The sequence below is a fragment of the Hypomesus nipponensis genome, chromosome 8, assembly GCF_054491055.1.
Source record: "Hypomesus nipponensis isolate SF chromosome 8, ASM5449105v1, whole genome shotgun sequence".
Lineage (NCBI taxonomy): Eukaryota > Metazoa > Chordata > Actinopteri > Osmeriformes > Osmeridae > Hypomesus > Hypomesus nipponensis.
Genome location: NC_140368.1, coordinates 7,266,429 through 7,288,378, shown reverse-complemented (window position 1 = coordinate 7,288,378; position 21,950 = coordinate 7,266,429). Strand labels below are relative to the sequence as shown.

The 21,950-nt window shown below is 45.8% G+C and overlaps 1 protein-coding gene across 1 annotated transcript in view; it reads left to right on the top strand.

Annotated features, from left to right (window-relative positions):
• The first annotated feature begins 761 nt into the window (after window positions 1-761).
• Window positions 762-21,950, top strand: part of myripb (myosin VIIA and Rab interacting protein b) — a 66,033-nt gene continuing 44,844 nt past the window's right edge. Inside the window, exons 1-2 of the mRNA XM_084702538.1 lie at window positions 762-1,297; window positions 6,079-6,275. Coding sequence (XP_084558664.1) covers window positions 6,166-6,275 — 110 coding nt within the window. The 5' untranslated portion in view covers window positions 762-1,297; window positions 6,079-6,165. The remainder of the gene's footprint in view (window positions 1,298-6,078; window positions 6,276-21,950) is intronic.

Sequence of the window (21,950 nt, the reverse complement as noted above, 5' to 3'; positions counted from 1 at the left end):
AAATGCCAAGGTTCCAGCTGTGTAGCTAATCTATTCCCAGACAAACAAAAATTGTGAATGTCGCTGCACACACACACACCTTTGCGTACACATACACGACTTCTAAAGCTTGCTCTTTCCCACTGATTTATAAACACACTGTGGGAGGCATGTGAAAGGGATAGAAGGACTAGAATGCTTTGCTCTCTTTATTCAACCAAATAATCCCACATTAGTAATCTCTGCTCTCCAACCCACACCAGTGCACTCACACTTGAAATCTACAACCAACCCACATGATACACTAGACACACTGTGGCGACAGAAAATGCAAGGCGCTTTAAACTTGTAACTTATTTCAAAATGTAGACTTCCTTTCATTAGCTACAGCATGCAGCTCTTTACATTTTCCCTTTGTGACACTTTAGGTCAGTGCGTGCACATGCCATACTGGGGCGTTTATTCCTGGGCACCAGCGACTTTTTTCATAGCGTTTCTTCTTTTTATGTGCGGCCGCTCTCTGAAAGTAAAGGCGCCAGTATCACTGTCGCTCCTTAAGCTAGCTAGCCACTTAGAGTTAAGTCTGTCCGTTAACGATAAGATAATATGAGTTTAGACTTTGAATAATCTCTCTGAAGTCTAAAACAAGTTATTTAGTCAATTTTTATTTGATGTAATTTTTATTGAGTTACTATGAACGTGAACTGAGAAACAGATACATCGAATCGTTTAGTATGGCGTTGTCATGACCTCCGGTTTTGTAATGTCTTTATGCTATTTGTTTTATTTTTTTGTGAATGAACACACCGAGCGAGTTCATTCTGCAGCAGAGGAGTGGACTACCTCAAGAGAGGAGAGAAGCGGTGTCTTTGAAGCACTCTGATTGGCTGTCCCACAGGATGCACAGGTGCCGACAGAAGATGGGATCAGAAGCTGGAAATCTACGTGGCGATAAACGGAGAACGTGGCGTGCCTGACATTATTTTGCGTTTTCTACCGCCTTTTGTTCTTATGGCCGCCCAGAGAAAATAAATGTGCACCGCTCTAAACACCGGGAAAACTGAGATATGTAAATCTCCTCACCTCGCCCGGTCTGCGCCGTCTTGTAATCCAAACCTTGTGATCACTCAATGGTGCCTGCGACTGTTTGGGGAAAAAAACCCGAAGACATTGCAGCGCAAGTGACAAAAGGACTAACCTAAAGGAAGTTTAGCACTGCATATCAGAGCGCATCAACCCACGTTTTGAAATCATTGACTGGGATAAAACGCTGTCTGGAGACTGTTGCTGGCGGTCATCTGGTGCTCATTGATTGCGTGTAAGTGTTTGCTAGACAAATGAACTTATGGCTGATAACCTGTTGTTTGTTCGCATCTTTGGTTGTAAACATTGACAGCAAATTGACGGAATGTTCTGATTCAACGTATAAATAAAACTTGACAAGAATGCTAGACTGCAAAGCATCTGTGTTGTGTCTGATAGCCCGTTAATGCAATCATCTGTGTGTGACCACTCCGTATCATGCATTTTAATCATGATTAGCTAAAACAGTCGCTTGCTCTGTTGCAGATATAGTTTTAGACGGAACGATGCAGTGTAACAGAACATAGTATATTTAACAACAGACACAACCTCCTTGTCTAACACTTGCTAGACTATGTTCTTATTGATAATCTGTTTTGATAAGCCAGCAAACGTGGCATGCAGTCTGAGAGGCGGTGAATGGGCTAAACACAAAATCACCATTGATAAAATTATCTCGGGAAATGCGATTGCGCCTAAGTCCCTACTAACATAACATTTATTCGTAAAAAAACCCGGAGGTGACCAATCATCAGTCTAATCCAATGTTGTTACAATACATAGACATGTTAGTCATCATGGTTTCAACGGAGAGGAAATAAGGACAGTTTTGTATTCGTCCTTACACCTGCATTCATATAATGACGTGTTGGTCATTGTAAACAAGGCTATTTGGACACTGAGCTGCCAGACCTCAGAAAGGTAATACAACCATGAAAGGATATGCAGGGGAATGCAGAACAGTCTGGAGAGTGTGTACAGATTCAATGTGAACAGGCTGGGTTTATGAAACACAGATTGTAGGCACACACTCAGAGGGGTGGGCTTAGTGCAATATATATCCAGGCTAGTATAACTCGTAAGGTGTACTGTAGGATTAGATATCCAGCCCAGGAAAATAATTGATCATAGTAAAGAGAACTCATTCAGACAGGGCTGTGTGCAGGTTCTGGTTGCTGGTGCTGATGAGTTGGCATTATGGCTGCCTGACACCTGTTGATAAGAAAGACTTTGGCCGTTCAAAGGCTTTGGTGCAAATAGCTTTCATCTCCATAGACTGAGATTAACCCATGCATGACAATAGGCTTCCTCAAAGCCAGTTTCTTTGATCTTTTTCGATATGGAAGAATATGCAATGAGCTGAAACCATACATCTATTCAGTCCGCATATCACATCATAGGTCACAGCAGCAGGAGCAGCATTGAAGCTATTTCTGTGTTCAACAACCTTCCCCTTTTTAATCAGGAGCGTTAGCTTTAGGTTAAAGGTGATGTCAGTGATTGTGAGGTAAGGTATTTCCATGGGGGATTGCAAAAAGCTTACCGGAACACCATTGTAAACAACTGCAACCTGTTCTCATATTCTCACCTTAACACTTCCTGTGTACAGGGTGGTAATTGCAAGGCAGGCACAGAGTGTGATAGCACTGCATCAGACAGTGACAAATGGCCTGGTGGCCCTCAAAGGCCTGGGGTGTGGAGGCCGCCGCTGACAGATGGTTGTTCTCTCGTCTCAGGCCCCCACAGTCTCCCCTTCCTCTTCCTCTTCCTCTCTCTGGGGCATTAGCCTAGTTGAGAAAGACAAATGGCCAAACAGACACAAAAGAAAAGACAATAGGCAAGATAAAGGCTACTGTTTCGGGTAGACTATTGTCCATTCCTTCAGTTTTTTTGACGGAACTTGGAAGCGTTCCCCGCGCTTTTGTTCTTTCGTTTCTGTTGTGGGCGCCTTGTTTCAAGGTGACTGCCATGCCATGGCTTGGTCTCTGTGATCTATGTGTGCAATTATTGCAGGCACTACGAACCTCTGGCTGGTTTTTCACCTCTAAGAACACACTCCTGTACAGATGGGTCACACACTGCACCCTCCACAACACTGTCCACAAACATACAGCCGCAAAGAACGAAGGAGCTGGTTTTTATTCACGAGATTCCTCCTCGGATGTCTATTAGTGGCTGGTCTGTGAATGGAGGTGGTGGTTGTCCTTCAGGCTGTGGCTAAGCACCGATCCTACAGAGAGGCTAAAACAAGCAGTTCATTTAGCGCTTGGCTGCCCATACCCTTTGAGCTCGTCCTGAGGCCTGCTCTATCAGTCCTCCATCTGCTAGGAGCAAGCCCTGGGCTTCACACACTCACCTGTGATAGGCTGCAGCAAGCAGACCAACGTCTTTGTCTTTGTGTGTGTGTGTGTGTGCCAAGCTGACATTTTCATCCTCTGCATCAATATGGGTGTTCCTGCATGTGTGTATGTGTGTGCCTGTGTGTGTGAATGTGTGCAGTACTGTGCAGAAGTCTAAAGCAGAAATTAAAATAAAATAAAAAGTGGGACTAAAGTGCTGAAATAAATAATGTAATAAAAAAACTAGACAAAAATTGCCACACAAATTCAAAAGACAAAAAATACACATTCAAGACAATGTTCATGAAAAAAAAAAATTGGGTGTCTGACTTTTGCACAGTACTGTATGTCCATTTGGCATATATATATATATATATATATATATATATATATATATATATATATATATATATATATATATATATATGCCAAATGGACATACAGTACTGTGCAAAAGTATATATATTAAATATATATATATATATATATATATATATATGTATATGTATATGTATATATATATATATATATATATATATATATATATATATATATATATATATATATATATATATATATATATATATATATATATATATATATAATGCTCTGTATTGATGTGTGCTTCCTAGTTGACACAGGTTCCTGTGTCTGTGTTCTGTCAGGTGCTCCAGTTTCACCCACTTCCTGCTTGTCCTACCCAGCCACGGCTCATTTGCTATCTCCCAAATCTTCCCTCATCTCATTGATTTCTCGCAGTGACTCACTTGCGTTTAAAGGTCAGCTAATCAAAGGCTAAGCAGTAAGGGGAAACTTTGTTTACGTCACATGACCCACTATACTGTTGGTCTTGGGTGAACTACCCAGGTAAACAGCTCTGCCAGTTGTACTCCACAGTACTATCATTAGTGCAGGACAGCTGGCACCCCATGACACGGGTGGTTCCCTTAAAGAACGTGTCTGATTCAGATATTGTCAAGCAATCAGCCCCTTTATGACTGAAGACCGTCTCTGGCAGAGTGAATGACAGTGTTGCTGAAACGTCAACCCAATCTCCAATCATTGTGCGGCTGTTTAATTCAGTGCAGCTTGTCGTGTTGTGAAGCACTTGCCCACACATCCTGCAGCGCTGGGTTCAGAGCGATGGCTCATTGGTGGCTTTTGTCTGCTGTGTGCTGGTGGGCGGGCTGTTGTCAGTGTATGATGCAGATGTGGTGACATCAGCACACAAGTGTGCTGGGATGAGGAGGCGTGTTTGAGTGTGTGTGTGTGTGTGTGTGCGTACAGTCAGGATGTGTCTGTGCATGTTGGCTTTGACCAGAAATCCATACAGAGAGTGTTGGATGCCACCCAGCCTAAAGCTGTGACTGAACATGTGGATCCAACTTTGTAATACAAGACACACACACACATACACACACATACACACAGATCATTGATACCCCCCCCCCCCTCCCCTTTTCCCCTGCCCATGACACGGCTATAAAAAGCTGGGGCTGAATAATTACCTTTGCCCCTGGGTTTAAGTAATGGAGTATTTTTGCTGCTCTTTACATCAGGACAGTACAGTAGCTCCTTCTCCCCAAGGCCTGGGCCACAGGCACATGTGACAGACCTAGATAGCTCAGCCTAGAGAGTCACAATCCTCAACTGAAGTGCCAAGGCAGAGGCGGGGGCAGGAGGGTGGGTGTGTTCTCATGTTCTCTTCGCTCTGTCGTCAGTTACATTTACATGTATTCATTCAGCAGGCGCTTTTATTCAAAGTGACGCACAAAGAGTGCATACATTAAGCCCAGCAGGAAATTATGACATTGGTTTGTGAATGATAAAGGGTGAGACATAGGGCGTACTTGCAGGAGATGGGTGGGGGGGGGGATTCTCGTTCAGCTCCAGGGGTCAGTGTGATAGGCTGAGTAATCTAGCTCGCTGGCTAGTAGCAGATGAAGGTTTGTCATTGGGAGCTGCAGTAGTCAAAGTGGGAGGTCTTGTGAATGACATTGTTATGCACAAAATGCAGCACCGGCTTACTGCGATGGTGAGATTTCACAGCTTTCCACTTAAGGCTGTTAAGAACGTGACTAAGTGTGTGTCTTTGTGTGCATGTGTGTGTGCGCGTGGGTGAAAACACAATATGCCGGTGTATGCAGTTTTTTCAATGGGCTTGTGATGCACGTTCATTGGCTTCACTAGCTGGCTGAAACAGATGATCTCAAGGCTCTTACCCAAGAAAGGACACAGTGAAACCTACAGTCCACAATGGAACATTTATCTCCCACAAACTGACTTTGACATTGGAGACCAGCTGTCACTCTCTGGTCTGGGAGACGAAAAGACTCTCATCTGTCTTCGTGACGAGAAATAGGATGATGACGTGCGTTTGTTCTCCACACTGGAGGAAGGCGTGCTAGATGGGTAGAGAAAGAGAGAGAGAGATGGAGGGTGAGAGAGGACAGGAGTGTAGTGTGCAGAGGAGAGGAGAGAGTCTCCCTGTACTACAGGTCAATAACAGGAGAGATAATTGTCCAGGCTCATCATCATTCACCAGGCTCTCGCTCTGAACTCAGTCTCATCGTTTACAGGCCCCAGAGTTAATGGAGCTCTCCATGTCCTCCCTCTTCCTCTCTCCCTCCTTTCTCCCTTTCTCTCCAACACCCGTCTCTTTCTCCCCCCTCCCTAGAGGGTCGTTCCAGCCTCGGCCCCCAGAGCCTCCTCTGTCCTCTTCCCCAGGAGCAGCCCCTTCGCTGAGCTGGCGCAGCCAGGAGAGATGGGGCGGAAGCTGGACCTGTCGGGCCTGACGGACGACGAGGCAGAACACGTCCTGAAGGTGGTGCAGAGAGACATGAAGCTGAGGAAGAAGGAGGAGGACAGGCTCAGGTGAGGTCCGGGGGGAGGGGTGTATATTGGGGGGTGTGACTTGCTCAAGATTAAGAGACTTCTGCTGATTCGGAGTGACTGGAACACATGGGGAAGAGGTTCTTGTCAGTCTGTCACTGGACATCAGAGGCGCTGGGTGTACAAGTCTGGGGTCAGCGATAGTTCTCACTGTGATGTTATGTCATGGCTCCCACTCTCTCACTCCCTCAGACAGATTGCCCACACTTCCCCTCCTCTTCATGGCCGGCTCCTCCTCCCCTCCCCCTCTTCATGGCCCTCTCCTCCTCCCCTCCTACTTCTTATCCCTCCATCTCTGTGACAGGCGGTGGTCAGAGGAGACAGTGCTGTCACATTGACAAGCTTGCCTGGGGGACCCGTCATCAGATCCATTGTCCAGTCTCATCTGTCTGTTTTCTGAAGGCTCAGCGGGATTGGATGGGTATCCTATGAGAGCTTCAGGGAATAAGGATGTAAAAAATAGATTTAACAGATAAAACACAAGACAAATTATGTTTTGTTTGGCATAATGGTGCATCTTTGTCCATCTGGCAAACAATCTTAATTTGTTATTGGATGGCAAGTTAATGATCAAAAATTGAATTGGAGGTTTTGTTGTGTTATCGAACCTCCTTAAGCGATGTTAAAGAAAGACATCGTTGTCATGCTTCGCTGGGAGATGAGTGGATGGATGGCCTTTTAAACCTTCTCAGCAGTACAGATGCATTAGTGACATCTAGCTTTGTTTGTAGCCTTGTTGAATTAAACATGGGTGGAAGCTAAGTGCTTTTCAAAGTGTAATGTTAATTTGGCAGTTATTTCAGATTATAGTTTCCAGCACACAGACACTTAAAGTGGATTCCTTTATTTCTACTGATTTTGTTTGGTCTTGTTATTTGTTAAATATTGCCTAAGAAACCATTTCATTATCATCTGTTTTGACACACTCCCACAACAACCATCAATGGGCTTTTGCCTTTTCTGTGAAATGAGCCCTCCGCAGTGGCCTGTTCCTTTTTCAGTCAGTTACTGCCTCACCCATTTCTCTAGTCCCCCGCTCTTGAGATTAGTTTATGTGTTTCCAGAGTTATCGTTTCAAAATGTACCACAACAAATGTACTGTTCTGCTCTGTCTTTAACTATCTGGGGTCCAGCTGCTTTGGGAGTCAGAACTTTGCATCTCAAGAACAAGACCACACACATACAAACACCACAGCCTATGTGTGTGGTCTTTTTACAGTTGCCTAATATAAGAAACTACTATAGATTTCATGTATATTCCAGTCTGCCATCAAAGGTTTAACTTTTACTTAATTATCTAATAGGTTATCAAAATGTAACCTGAATACCAGTGAAACAGAAAATGGATGTGTGTGTGTGTCGGCTAAATGTGTATTTTGTGTGTGTGTGTGTGTGTTAAAGTGAGGTTGTAGAGCCATTGGTGTATTTTTGCTACTGCATACACCTATTTAAGAAGGATCAGACCAGCATTCATAGTTTCACAACTTTGCTGACTAGGTCAAGAAAACAACCAACAAAGCCTGTTGTTTGCTCACTGTATGGAGCCATTTACAGGGAAACACCAATTCTCAACACTGGAGACGTGTACATTGTCTGAACATTAATAATAGCATATTAAGTATAGATATGAAAGCAACAGCAGATGGTGTGTTGGTGTTTCTGAATGTTTCAGCCCCCAGAGGGGCTTCTCTGCCTGGCTGACGTTTGTTTGTTCTCTCTGAGATGAAGACAGCCCAAAGGAGTTATAAAGCATCCCATGAATCCTTCTCAAGGCTAATTTACAAGTCTCATCTGGCACCTTTAAACGCTGCAGTTTTAATTTCCCCAGCGTTGCCTGCTAAGAAATGGTGAAAAACCTAATTGATATTGCCGTCTGTCTCATAAATACTGGCCTGTCAGAAAGTTTAAATAAGCACAAAACAGTTCTGGAGTTTCTACAGAGAAAGTTTTTGTTTTAATTAATCAGCATTGGCATGTAAATGCTATACACAAGTTGCTATGGCAGTGTGTTATACAGTCAGTCAGTGGGGTGTAGCTGGCACTGTACTTGATTGGCATTGATTACCACTACTTTGCTGGTGTGTAAGTATGTTGAAGGGATGATCATGTCTGGCATGCTTCAGTGTCATCCGCATGCCTGTGCCTGTGACTGTGGGAATGTATGGAACATAAGGTGAGAACAGACGCCACCAAAGGCAGCATGACAGGCCATGGCTATGGATGAGCTGCTTGTAGCATGTGCTGCCTTCTGTAGCAACACATCTGGCTGTGTGATCCCAGCTTATTATCATGTAGGAACTTCTCCACCTCTGACCTTATCTCTGTCCCTCTCTCTCTCCTTCTCTTTCGCTCTCTCTTCCTCTCTCCACTGTCCCTCGGCGGGAGTGGCCTTCATTAGAGCAACGAAAAGAGCTGAGGTTGAGTGCTGAGGCTGAGGCTGAGGCTGGGAGTAATGCTGAGGCAGAATCAGAGGCTGAGGCCGAATATGATGCTGGAAAGCTATAACAAACAGCCCAATGAGTGTTACTTATTCTGTAATGGTGCACACGGTGTTACCGAATTTTCTTCGAAATCAGTCATATTAATTGAATCGAGCAATGACTCCCAAGGGAAGGAATTAGACAAAAATGATAAAAAAGAACTGAATACCCAGCTCTATGTGTGTGTCTCTGTGTGTGTCTCTGTGTTTGTCTGTGTGTTGCCATGCCTCGTTCATGCTGGTTCTCATCACTAATTACCTCAGGAGATGGGGAGATCTTCCACAGGGCTCCCTCTGTTCCTGACATGATAATGCCAATTACTTACTACTACTCTCACTCCTGGCTCGCCTCACTTTCCCATTAGCCAGGATTTGACAAGTCTATCTTTATCATGCAAAGGCAAGCGTAGAGAGGGTGCATCACCTTTTAGTGAGCCAAGTCACCCGTGGAAGGTAAAAATAGCACGGTAATTGAACAATGTTCTGCTTCTAATTTGCTGTCCCTTCGTCCCATTGTAGAATGATGTTCCTTCCACCGTGTGTCCTGGCTCAAGCATGTTCTCTCTCTCTGTTCCACTCTCTCTGTCCCTCTCTCTCTGTCCCTCTCTCTCTGTCCCTCTCTCTCTGTCCCTCTCTCTCTGTCCCTCTCTCTCACTCTCTCTCTCTCTCTGTCCCTCTCTCTCTGTCCTCTCTCTCTCTCTCTCTCTCTCTCTCTCTCTCTCTCTCTCTCTCTCTCTCTCTCTCTCTCTCTCTCTCCCCCCTCTATCATAAGGAGATTACAGACTTGTACCTGATTGCTGAAGGGTGTCGTTTTTACAGCTGTGGTTTTAATTGGTCACAACCCTCAGTGTAGGTCTTCAGCGATGAGACGGTAGTAAAACTGCACGCTATGCTCAGACAAACAGGCAGCCTCGTCATCAGACAAGGCTTTGTTAATGATGCGTCGAGCCATTTATCACACCAGGGGGTGATGAACCGGTCCTACAGAGACATTTGCCTTCGTCACTTCTCTCCCCTGAGTGAATGTGACAGAATGTTGTGATCGACTAGGGGTAGCAGGTGTTAGAGATTAAGGCTGTAAGTTTGTCAACAGAGACAGCCGAAGAAAGGCCTTTCCATGAAGCGGAGGCCTGCCCTCTGTTTCCTGTGACGTTTATCTCCTCAACTGTCCACAGAACTGGCCGTCCTGCGACTTCAGTTCACCCCAAATCAACCTGAAAGCCACTAATTTCACAACACAACTCATTCACTTACTGACTTATTAAACAGTTATGTAAAATACCCCTCTCTTTTTCTCCCGAATGGTTCTCTGTCAATCAGAATTGATGTAATTGGGTGTCCCGTTGAAGGACGTCTCGTCAGTAGGTCTTCATTTCATTAGAGGAGCACTAATGGATGGAGATTAACTATCTGACTCGCGGCTGTCTGGACACTTCTCGTTTCCTTTCCTCTCTTCTCATCGTTCCTCTATATAATGTCTGTTTCATCTCTGGTGGGGGAACGGTTGTGTGTGTGTGCATGTGTGTAGGTGTGTGTGTGTGTCTGTGGGGGGGGGGGCATTAAACCAAGAGGGATGACCTTCAAGTAAATGTAAAAACAACAGAACATAAACTTTTCAGCAGTATTGCAGTGGTCAGGTGAAGTTCCTTTAGACTGAATAGACCTATTGTGTTTCACAGACGTGTACTAATTCTCCAGGTTTAAAGCTCTTCTCCATGATAACATGTGACCTTATTCCTCATGAGCTGCTAATCTGTTAGGCCAGCGTTGATCACAGCGTTGATTACATACAACACAACATTTTCTGATCTTTACATGGATGTTGGCTAATTGGCTCTTGTTACAGGATTTATATATATATATATATATATATTTTGTTTTTTTGTTTTTTTTGTTCTCCAGATTCAAAGAGGACAGTGAATTAGGTGGTGCAGGTCGATATAGCCGCAGTTCTGTGCTATGCTTCTGGGCTACGTGGTGGTGGTCAGGGATAAAGTCATGTTTTGCTCCGGGGTGGAGGGGCTTTCTCCATCAGGGATTAGAAGGGGCGACCTGTGGCCTGGAGTGTTGATCCGAGTCATGTATCTTAGGCCTGTTGCCCAGCAGTGTACCACCCAAGGAATCCCCAATCACTGGCCTTTATTCAACATGGATGGTGTTGCCCTTGTCTGTGGATGTTTGTAAATACAGTATAGCAGGCTTATGACACAGTGTTATTATTTTACCCGGGCTATACAGCAACCTTTTCTGTAAATCAGCAACATTTTTAAGTTACCTACCTCTGCTAGCAGAAAAACAACACAGCAACAGTCTAACAGACGGATTTAGCAGTGTCTGTTTCCTCATAAAGAGAGTGACTTTTGATTATCAGCGGTTGTGTTTTAATTTGTTCACAGGCGTTAATGGTCGTTAGGGTGATCGGAGTTGCTGCATGAGCCTCCTGATTTCTAATTAGGCTCTAATATGACCCAGACGAGTTGATGTTTAATATGTTTAATACCGTCAGAGTTTAATTAGCAGACCGACAGTTAACCTCCACCACGGTGATTATGCATGCGTGTGCACGCTCAGCCAATCAGACAAGGACTTTCATCTGAAACACAACAGCTGTCTCTGTCAACACCGAGCACACTGCTGTGGTCAGGTTGGTCTGTGGTCAGTTTGGTCTGTGGTCAGGTTGGTGTGTGGTCAGGCTGGTCTGTGGTCAGGCTGGTCTGTGGTCAGGCTGGTGTGTTGTCAGGTTGGTGTGTGGTCAGGCTGGTGTGTGGTCAGGCTGGTGTGTTGTCAGGCTGGTGTGTGGTCAGGCTGGTGTGTGGTCAGGTTGGTGTGTGGTCAGGCTGGTGTGTTGTCAGGCTGGTGTGTGGTCAGGCTGGTGTGTGGTCAGGCTGGTGTGTGGTCAGGCTGGTGTGTGGTCAGGTTGGTGTGTGGTCAGGTTGGTGTGTGGTCAGGCTGGTGTGTGGTCAGGCTGGTGTGTGGTCAGGCTGGTGTGTGGTCAGGCTGGTGTGTGGTCAGGCTGGTGTGTGGTCAGGCTGGTGTGTGGTCAGGTTGGTGTGTGCTGTGTTCAGAGTGTGTGTGATCTGGCTGCTTTTCTCTGTTGGTGGATGGTACATTCCCATAAAGTCAGGTGTCTGCAGAGACTGTTCTCAGCCTCAGACGCCAGGGCTCATTGATTCCCCTAGAGGACAGCGAGTCAAATGTCACCACTGAAAACAGCTTTTGTGTGGCTCATGTCTGTGGACAGGAGCGATAGCCAGATGTAATGGATTCCCAGGCCAGGTATGTAAGCATTCTCGGAAACCAGCTTGATGCTGAGGTGTTTTCAGTTGATTGGACAGATATCCTTTTCCAATTGTAACTTTACCTGCCTGTGTGTGTGTGTTTTCATGCATGTGTGTGTTAGGTGACACAACTTGCACTTTGGAAAGAGCTGACTCTGCCAGCTGGTCTACCCTCCACCAGGTGACTTTGGAAAGCCAATCACTTCCGACGGTTTAGCCACGCTCAGCAGAGCTGAAGTGAAGGGCAACAAAGCTCTGCTTAGCCTTATCTCAAGGCCAGACAAATAAACCTTGATGTGAGCTTCTCTCCAGAACAGGCTCTGTAGCTATCAAGACAACTGAAACAGACTTGGAACAAAAAAAACGATTTTGTGATATGATATTTGTATCTTTTAACAAGGTACAGGCTGCCCAAAACGTGGCTTCCCCCCCCCCCCACCCCCCAGCAAAATGTCAAGCACATTAACGCCAGGACAGCTAATACCGAAAAGCTACTGTGAGCCATCATATTGTATGTAATGTCCTTGTCTACACATTCTTTTTCACTCTGTCGGTGCCCCCATCTCCCCTTTTCCCTCTCTTTCTGCTCCTCTTCTTCTCTGTCTCTCTCTCATCCTCTCCTACCTCTCTCTCTCTCTGTCTCTCTCTCTCTCTCTCTCTCTCTCTGTCTCTCTCTCTCTGTCTCTCTGTCTCTCTCTCTTTCTCTCTTTCTCTCTCTCTCCCCTCATCCCTCTCCCTTCGTCTCTACTCCTGTGCATCATTAGCTGGGCTCTCTGAGAGGTGTATGGACAGATGAGATTGATACCCAGGGTTGTGAAGCAGGAGACTGCAGCCAGACTCCTCCTGTCTGAGTCATAACCTTCGCCTCTTCTTCCCCTGACCAGAGACACATCACTCAGCCTCCTCACCGCTGGCATCAGCTCATAAGCCCCAGACTCCCCTTGAACACCAGCTTTATTAAACATGGGCCCAGATGGATTCATGGGGGGAAGGGGGTATCCCTGGTCGAAATGTGCCTCTTTAGGGTGTGCGGTGGCTGGTCAGCTTTTTATTGGGAGCTGTTCAGAGGAATGTGTGTAGTGTGTGTTACAGCTAAGATGCCCTTCAGGAGTACATCTGGGAGACAAAGAGAAGGAGGATCTGGGAGAACATCAAGCATGTTCTGAGACCAAGCTTGGTCAGGTGATTCAGGGATAGCTTGATGCTAATGTATATATTTATAGTCTGTGTGTGATTTTATTTTCGTTTTGCTGAGGGAACATCCTATTCCTCCAAATGCCCTACATATCTCACAGACGCCAAGATAACATTTGGCCTGCCTTTTCAGAATTTCTTTTTTAAGGAAGTGGAGGGGGGGGGGGGCGCGGGGTGTGTGTGTGCAGGTGAGGCTCCTAGCACTAGTCAACCGAATCAGGGGTTCCTCAAGATCGCTCGATCCCTGTCTCCAACGTCCCCTATCTCCCTGATTCACAATGCCTCGGCTTTGCATGTCTTGGTTTTTAGACAATCAATTAGACACCCTCTGCAGCTTCTGAGAAAGCTCTTGAGCCCAGCCCTACTCCAGTCAAGAGGATGCTGGCTGGTGTTCTCCTCAACACCCGGGGGAATCTCTTTCCACAAGAGTTATGGATGGAGGAACTGTATGCCAGGACGCAGAGCAACAGCACAGGCTTTCTGCTGCTGCTGATCTCTTACACTTGCATTTGCACACGACACCCCCACACACATATAGCCTGATGTTGTCATACTCATTATTCTAGTCAGAATATGAGTCTGAAAACTCTCCATTGGGCTGTGACTGTGGGGCGTGTTTCAACCGAACTCCAACTCGTAAAACAAATGCCTCTTCGCTCATTTGGATAGACCTACAAGCAATCAGATTAACGTAATATGATGTTTGTTGAAAACGAATTCAACCCAAGGGCTCTTTTGTGACTTTGTTGATTACGTTACTGTTGCTCATCTGTCCATCATCGTTTAAAGCCCGCCCTGGCAATTTCATTGGTCCGCCCAGATCTTGGTTTTATTTAGTTTTTCCCAATACGAGACCCTCCAAACCCAACTTCCCGACCAAATTATTTTGTGGGCGGGGCAAAGTTGGGCTGGCAGCCAGGCTAACACACATACAAACATGGTGATTAAATGAGTGTTGTGCTTTCCCGTCAGCACTGTACTCCAAGTAACCAGTAAAATGGCGGGAACTCCGTCGACAGAGGAGTATATATAAGATCACGTCTACGAATTCTGCCTCTTCCATTTTGTATATGTGAACCAAAAACTGGAAATCCAATCACAGGATCGATCAGATGCAAGCTGGAGACAAAGTAAAAAGGTCATTTGTAGCCTTGACTGTGGTAGTAACGCTGTGGTTAAATCCACAAGCCCGAACATGGGCCCAGGGAGCAGCCTCATGTTGAAGACTTGTCACGCTTCCTTTTGGAGGGCCATTGATTCTAATTTTCTCCTCTGCTGGGTCTATTTCAGGAAGACGAGGAGGGGGCTGATATTTCCTAACGGGGAGTGTCCTGGACTTGATCAATACCTCCCCCAGGACTAGTCTTCGTTCCACCCACACACACACCGGCTGAGAGGAACACACACACACACGCTCTCTTCCTCCCTCCCTGCCTTGCTCTATGGTGTGGTGTGTATTATATAAACTCCACTGTCCCGGTGTCCTGGGGTGAGGCTCAGCGTGTGTGTGTGAGTGTGTGACAGGGACCAGACTGTTGCGGGTGACATTTCCCTCCTTCAGGCTTTACTAACATGCAGTAATGGCTGGATGGGGCGAGGGGTCGGAGGGGGTGTGGGGGTTGGCGTGGGGGTTGGCGTGGGGGGTGCTTCTCCCTGGTCTCTGACCTTGAAGAGCCTTGCTGCCAGCGTGTGACTAGCGTCAGAGCCTCCCTGTCGTGGATATGGGAACATATGCTGAGATTAGATATGCAGCTCTCTGGCGATACTTGTGACAAACAGCTGGCCTTTTAATTCCAATTACAGCCTCCTTCAGCGAAAGTGGTTAGCATCCGTTTATGCCGAGCAGCTGCAAAGGGAAAATCATTTACCTATGTGATTTTCATTTTGTTGCTCTTGTGACGAAGGGTAAACTAAACCCTGACGGGGGAGGCTGGTGTTGTTCCTCTCTACAACGATGAGATCGCATTTCTGAGGTTTGCTGCTTCTGGGTGTGAGGGTTGTTTCTGACAGGGGAGTGCAGGGGCTGCTTTGTGTCGTGTCAGTCCAGAGACAGGATAGGCAGCCTGGGGTGTTTCTCATGTTTTCAGGAAGGGCTGCAGATGCTGTCTGAGCCTCCTTATCAGCACTGCCTTGCTCTGCTCTCACAGCTGCTGCTGCAGTGTGTGTATATGTGTGTGTTTGTGTACAGTATGCTTGTGTACAGTATGTGTGTAGATGTTGCACTGTAGTTGAGATCTCATTACTCTCGCAAAAATTCAGTTAGAGCTTTGCCCTTCTGATCTTTGGTTCTCTGCGGTACTATACACTATTTTCCTGTCGCTTTGTATTGTGTGTGCATGTGTGTGTGTGTTTATGCAAGTGTGTAAGCCTTTGTGTGTGTGTGCATGCAAGTGTGTAAGCTTCTGTGTGTGTGTGTGTGTGTGTGTGTGAGGGTTCATGACAAGGCTGCAGGTCTGTCTCCCACACCTACCATGCCCAGGCAGCTTGTGAGCGTGTGTGAGTGTGCGTTTACAGCAGAGGAAGTGCTATGCAAATGCTATGCAGATTTTACAGTACATTACCTTTCCAGTTATGTTTAGAATGCATACAATATGCATTCCTCCGGTGTCACCAAAGGTAATGCCCAGTACTGCGTAGCTTATGTGTCAGCTCTAAGAGTGGGATGTGTTTTGCATATTGAAGAGTTTCCATACCTGTCCATGCATGGAGGTTGTGTAGGGAAGGAAATTATGTGACAGGATTGAAGAATTCACTCTCAGCACAAAAACAAAGTGTCTGTCACTTTCTTCAACAACTATGATCAATCCACATCTGCATCCTCTCTCTCTCTCTCTCTCTCTCTCTCTCTCTCTCTCTCTCTCTCTCACTACCTCTCTCTCTCTCTCTCTCTCTCTCACTACCTCTCTCTCTTTCTCTCTCACTACCTCTCTGTCTTTATCCACCCCTCTTCTCTCAATCTCCCTCCCTCAATCTCCCTCTATCTTTCTCTACCCCCCTCTGTTCTCTCAAAATCACAGTCTCTCTCTCTCTCTCTCTTCCAAGCCTCAGCAGCTGAAGTTGCGGTGGAAGTGTTGAGATGTTGAAGCAATCCGCAGAAATATCACAATGAGCAGCACTTTGTGGCGGATGGCTCAGCCCCGTCCTGTAATTCAGGCCACTGATGGTCTGTCAGCCATGGAAGGGTTCCACACTAGTGGGGCAACTGCACTCTTCTCACCACTATTCACTGTTTCAAAGTGTTTGAGCGGCGAGTTGAGTTTTTATGATGACTCGGCGTAAAGGATCTCGGAAGATATTCTGCTAAGCTTGGCTTGTGCTTTCTCCTTCACTTTCTCCTTCTCTCCTCCTCCTCTCCCACCCTCCTCCCTTCTTCCCTGCTGGCGGTTTCTGTCTTAGTCCTGGGGTGTGGGGTAGTTGGCTACTGTTAGCTAGCTACAGGATCTCTGAGCCCCTTTTCAAAGGTTCATATCACTACAGAAGCCACAGCGGTTTGAAGTTGGCAGTTTGTCTCCCCACTGTAAAAGTCAACCATTGGAAACCCATTCATCTGATGTTAGTGTTGACCAGAAGGCTTGGCTACTGATAGTTGTCACTGGGGACACATGGTAACTATGTTGAAGTGGGCTGAGTCTAAGGAGAGTCAGGTGACCTGGATGGCTTCCACTAACCCCAAGTGAGATGGATGGGCCTTGACTATCATAATATGTGTGCTGCATTAGGAAGGGTTGCTAGGTTGTGGGAGCAATGTTAATGAGTTTACCACCACTCCTCAGATGGTTGCTAGTAGCGACTGTGGACAGTAGTTCTGAGGGATTGCAAAGTAGCCATGTAATGGATTAGTGGGTTGCCAAATTTGAGGGGTCTGGCCCGTTGAAATGCAACACACTATACTTCAAGTTCAGAGATTGTTAGGTATCTTGGAAAGTACTTTATCTATATAGCTATGATCTAAGGCGATTAGTGGGTTTCCATATAGTAGTTTCCTTTCACCAAACTTGACCAATATAATCCTAGTCAGTCATTTCTTTCTACTGGGTGGGTTGCCAGATTTGCAGATTGACCTGGTGTGTAGAGCTTCTGTGTAGAGCCTATAGGGAGCACTGTTGTCCATGTTACTGTTAGGTCAGGACGGTCTCTTCCAGCCCCAACTCATCCTTGGCAGTACCTCAGGATAGCCTCTATGGTACCTCTGTTTGGTTTTCTCTCTGAATGGCTGAATTCATAGTTACAGTTTTCTGGACTGCCAACAAATTAGATCTCTGCTTCATCCAAGATCTTGGGGAATGACATTCCAGGTTTGCAAGGTTTGTAGTCTTTATAGTTAAAAATACCATTCGTCCTTATTGGAGTAAGTTGTTATTAGTGGCCCAAACATGTTACTGTAACTGTGAATGTGCACTGCAGAACATTCAGTATGTCACACTGCATCTAGTGCCCTCTTCTGGAATGGGGTGGCATTGCAGGAGAAATATTTAAGCAGAAAAAGATTACCTTATTTTTGTTCATTGCAACCTTTTCCCAGCCTATTATCAACTTAGTTTTAAGGAATTATGATTACATTTGCGATCAAAAGACTTCTACGTGTACAGTTACAATTTGCATTTTTGAAGACCATGGAGTGAATATTTGTTGGGAGGATTCTTATTCACTGTTTCTTGCCTGTTATCTATAATGCAACTCCTCCTCATCAAACATCAATGAAGCTTCTCAAAATGCAATGTCTGGCTATTTGACAAAGACATCTTCCTGAAAAGTTAATGAGTCACAATGTAATGCTTCCTCCCCCGTGTGTGTGTGTGTGTGTGTGTGTTTGTGTGTGTGTGAGGTTTTCGGGAATATAATTGAGGTTTCTCCCAGCTTAAGGGACCTGGCTGAGGCTCTCCCGGTGGAAACTAATCAGCTCTCCTAACGCTCAGTGCATCAGCCTTGTGAGAGTTCACACACACCAGTGCTTGAACACACACCTCATTCAGACACACACACACACTCACACACTCACTCACACCCTCAGACAGATACAGTGCAACCGACATACATGTTGCAGTTCCCAAACAAGCTTTTCCTCAGGTCCAGCATCTGTGTCTGTGTGTGTGTGTTTCATGTGTGCCCTTCTGATTGAAAAGTAAGGAACACACAGGTTGGAAAATGGAGGAAATTACAGTTCTCTCTACCAGTGCTCCCATCATAAGCCGTAAGTGCATGTGGCCGACAGTAGCAATATGAAGTATTTCAGTCAATCATCAGCCTGACTCCAAGTCCCTGAGGCCCACAGTCATTTCAGACTCGTTTTCTGTTGCTGAGATCCAGCCTTTACTGAACCATACAGAAATGCGGCACCTTGTTCAACTGTAAATGCTGTGCGGCTGTGCTGTACAGCGTTTGGTACCAACACCAGTTAGAGGTGATTGAGGTGATTGATTGTCTTTTGCAGCTGAGAGCTTGCCCTGTAAGCGTTTCATACTTGACTGAGTCAGTTGGAGCCAGTGCACTTTGGACTAGCACACAGATGCAGGCAGAGAAGTGTGTTTGTGTGTATAAATGTGTGAGTATGCATGTGTTTCTGGTTAGATAATGTAATGAAGAGAGATTAATGAGCTTGTATTGTTATGCTACCAGTTATGCACTGATTGTGGATCAAGCTCAGTGTGTGTGTGTGCGTGTCTGTGTGTGTGTGCGTGTGTGTGTGTGGAGTTGTTCTCTGGCTGTTAACAGGGGCGTGATGACACGGCTGCTAGGACATTACAGGAATGTTGCTCTGCTGTCCTCAGAACACACACACACGCGCGCGCGCACACACACACACACACACACACACACACACACACACACACACACACTCACTCACACAAACACCAATCTGCTCATGCCTACACTTCCACCACCCTGATTAGATTTTTACTTGTCAAATGAGTTATGTACAATATTTCATTACAATTTCAAAGATTTTTCTAAAAATGGTTATTATGATGATAAATTATGACTTTTACTATTACACATGGTTTGGTGCCAGTTTAATCATTTGTTATCATGTCCTGTCCTTTCATGGGTTCCTCCTGGCTGTAGCAGCATGACACTATGAGGGGCTGATCAGATTCTATATTAACAAACAGCATCATACTCCTTGTGAAGTGCTTATAAATAATGACTCCTGATATTTTCTCAGCCTTAATTTCCCCCAGCTCCATGGCTGTGTGCTTGACTAAAGCAAGACTCAAATACATTCAAATGAGCTTTTTTTGGTGATACATTCTCGATTAAAAGTCCCATTGATGAATATTACATGCAGTATTAATAGAGCTGTTTCCCTTCCTTCTGATACAGTTAAATGCCCTCTAATTGTGTTCTGATCTTTGTCGGTCTCTTAGGAACTGTAATGTTGGCATTCTGCTGTTCTGGAGACAGAAGCCTTCTGATCACATTTGAACAGAACGGGTGAGGGAACAGCAGTCATCTTCAAATAATGACCTTCATATATACATGAACAATGCTTTATAGACCATGTAAAAAAAACCATTTAATATCAGCATTGGGTCCATCAGTAAGACTGCGGTCTGTAGCATGGTGGGACTAAGCTGGTGTTTGTGTGCTGGAAGCTGAAGCCTGTTACTGCAGCAGATCAGACTCATCTTCACTCCAGCACACAGTGCACACGCCTCCTGGTCTCAGCTCCCAGGAGCTCTTTACATTGGGACTACCTTATAGAGGATTCTTGCTTTAACTAGGATTTTCCTCTTTGTAGGCAATTTCTATATGCTTCTAGAAGGTTCTCGCTTAAACTCGTCATCATGAAAATACTACTGTGTACAAATGCCATATTGTGGTGTTTGGATTTTATACAAACTGAAACAACATTGTGTTTTGTTTACTGTAGGAAGTAAATGTTTCCTTTCGATTAGACTGAAGAGGTTACCTGTTTTTAAAGCCTTGCTGTAGCCTGTAGACACGACTGGATCAAACCGGTATAATGTGTGTGTGAGTGTAAGCATGCGTGTATTCTAAGGCCAGAGCTGTGGATCGTCTATCGATGATATTCAGAGTCATTACCGTGGCACCATCACAGTGTTTTAAAAATGGACACATTAATTACTCACCCCCTGGTCTCCGACCCCCGGAAAGTGTCCCGCCAATCATCAGGAGTTGCCATGGCAACGGCCGATGGCGCTCCACGTGACCTGTTAATGAGGTACGATTGTCTGGGTTGTGATTTGGGATTAGAGCCAATCAGCATGTGTGACACGTACAGGTGCGCGTGAGTACGTATGCTCTCTGTTGCTCTGAGGTGCCCCCCCATTCTCCCTTATTGCCTTCTTATTGCAAATTAACGACACGCCGCACGTGATTTGCAAGCCATTTATTATCGTTCTTATGAGCATTTGCCCATGTAGGGAGAGGAGGGGCGGGGGAAGGGAGGGAGGGACATGACTGGAGTGATCCATCAGGGGAGCTGTACGCTCCGTGTGATTGGTGGAGAGCTGGCCACTGTTGGGATTGGATCCGGGTTTACACGTTTCTCATAATGGTAAGACGGATGCACGCGGATGCCTTGTGTGTCTTTCCTGGTGTCGTGTCAAATTGTCGATCTTATCCACGGCCGCCGCTGAACAGAAGTGGGCCGTGATTCGGAGGAGAGACCTGTGTTCAATCAGGGCCTGGCGCTGGGACAGAGACGGGTTCCCTAGCTCTGCTGCTGCTCCTCAACACAGGGAGCACAGCTTCGCCCTGAGAAAGAAACCCAGTAGATCCAGGACCTCCTGTGATGGGAGACCTATGCCCGCCTACAGAGCACACAGACTGGGAGATGAAGGGAATGCAGGAGTTATCCAAATAGGGAAGGTGTCCTACTAGAGATAATGTGAGAGCCAAAGCTAACAGAGGAGTGTATATTATGTGTGCCCGCACGTGTGTGTGTGTGATGTGATGTTGGATTCAGTGCTGTGCTTCATGAGGAGGTGGTGGTAGACGTCTCATTGCTCTATCTGCAAAAGCGCCAGTGACTGGAAGTAATCACTCCACCGATAGTTATGACTCATCCAGTCTCTCTCTCTTTCTCTCTCTGTCCTGTATGATCGTAGCTCTCTCTCCCCCTCTACCAATGGGTCTTTCTCCCTCTCTTTCATTCTCTTTCTTTGTCACTTCCCCCCTTCTACAGATCCTGCCTGATAGTCTAGTCTCCCCATCTTTCTGTCTATTCTCTCCATCCGTCTGTCAGGGGGGCTGTCAGCCAGATGCCTGTCAGAGAGCGTCCTTGTTAAGTGGTGACCCTGCCTCACCCCTCCAGAGCCGCCTCCGCCTGCCCTGCCCTGCCTGCCTGCCTGCCCAGCTCCCTGGGCTGAGCTTCCACCCCTGCTAGAAGAAAGAGAATCCTTAAATAATGTACTTTTATGAAATGACAATATATTTTCATTATATTTACCCAATTGGAAGTGTACTTAAGGGATACACATTTTGTATATTCACATACTTATTGACAACTGTAATATATGTGTTTCTACTTATAATATTTGTTGGCTTTGGGAGCGTGACTGATTCCCCTGCTCTCATTTCTGTAGAAGCAACTCTGGAGCCTTTGAGAGAGTTATAGTCTTTGAAGGGGAACTGGACAGATCCAGTATGGGGGCTTGGCTACAATATACAGCCTCAACCTGCCTCAACACCAGCTGGGCTGTTGTTGAGTGCAGTCTCTGGCCTGGACACACACGGACACAG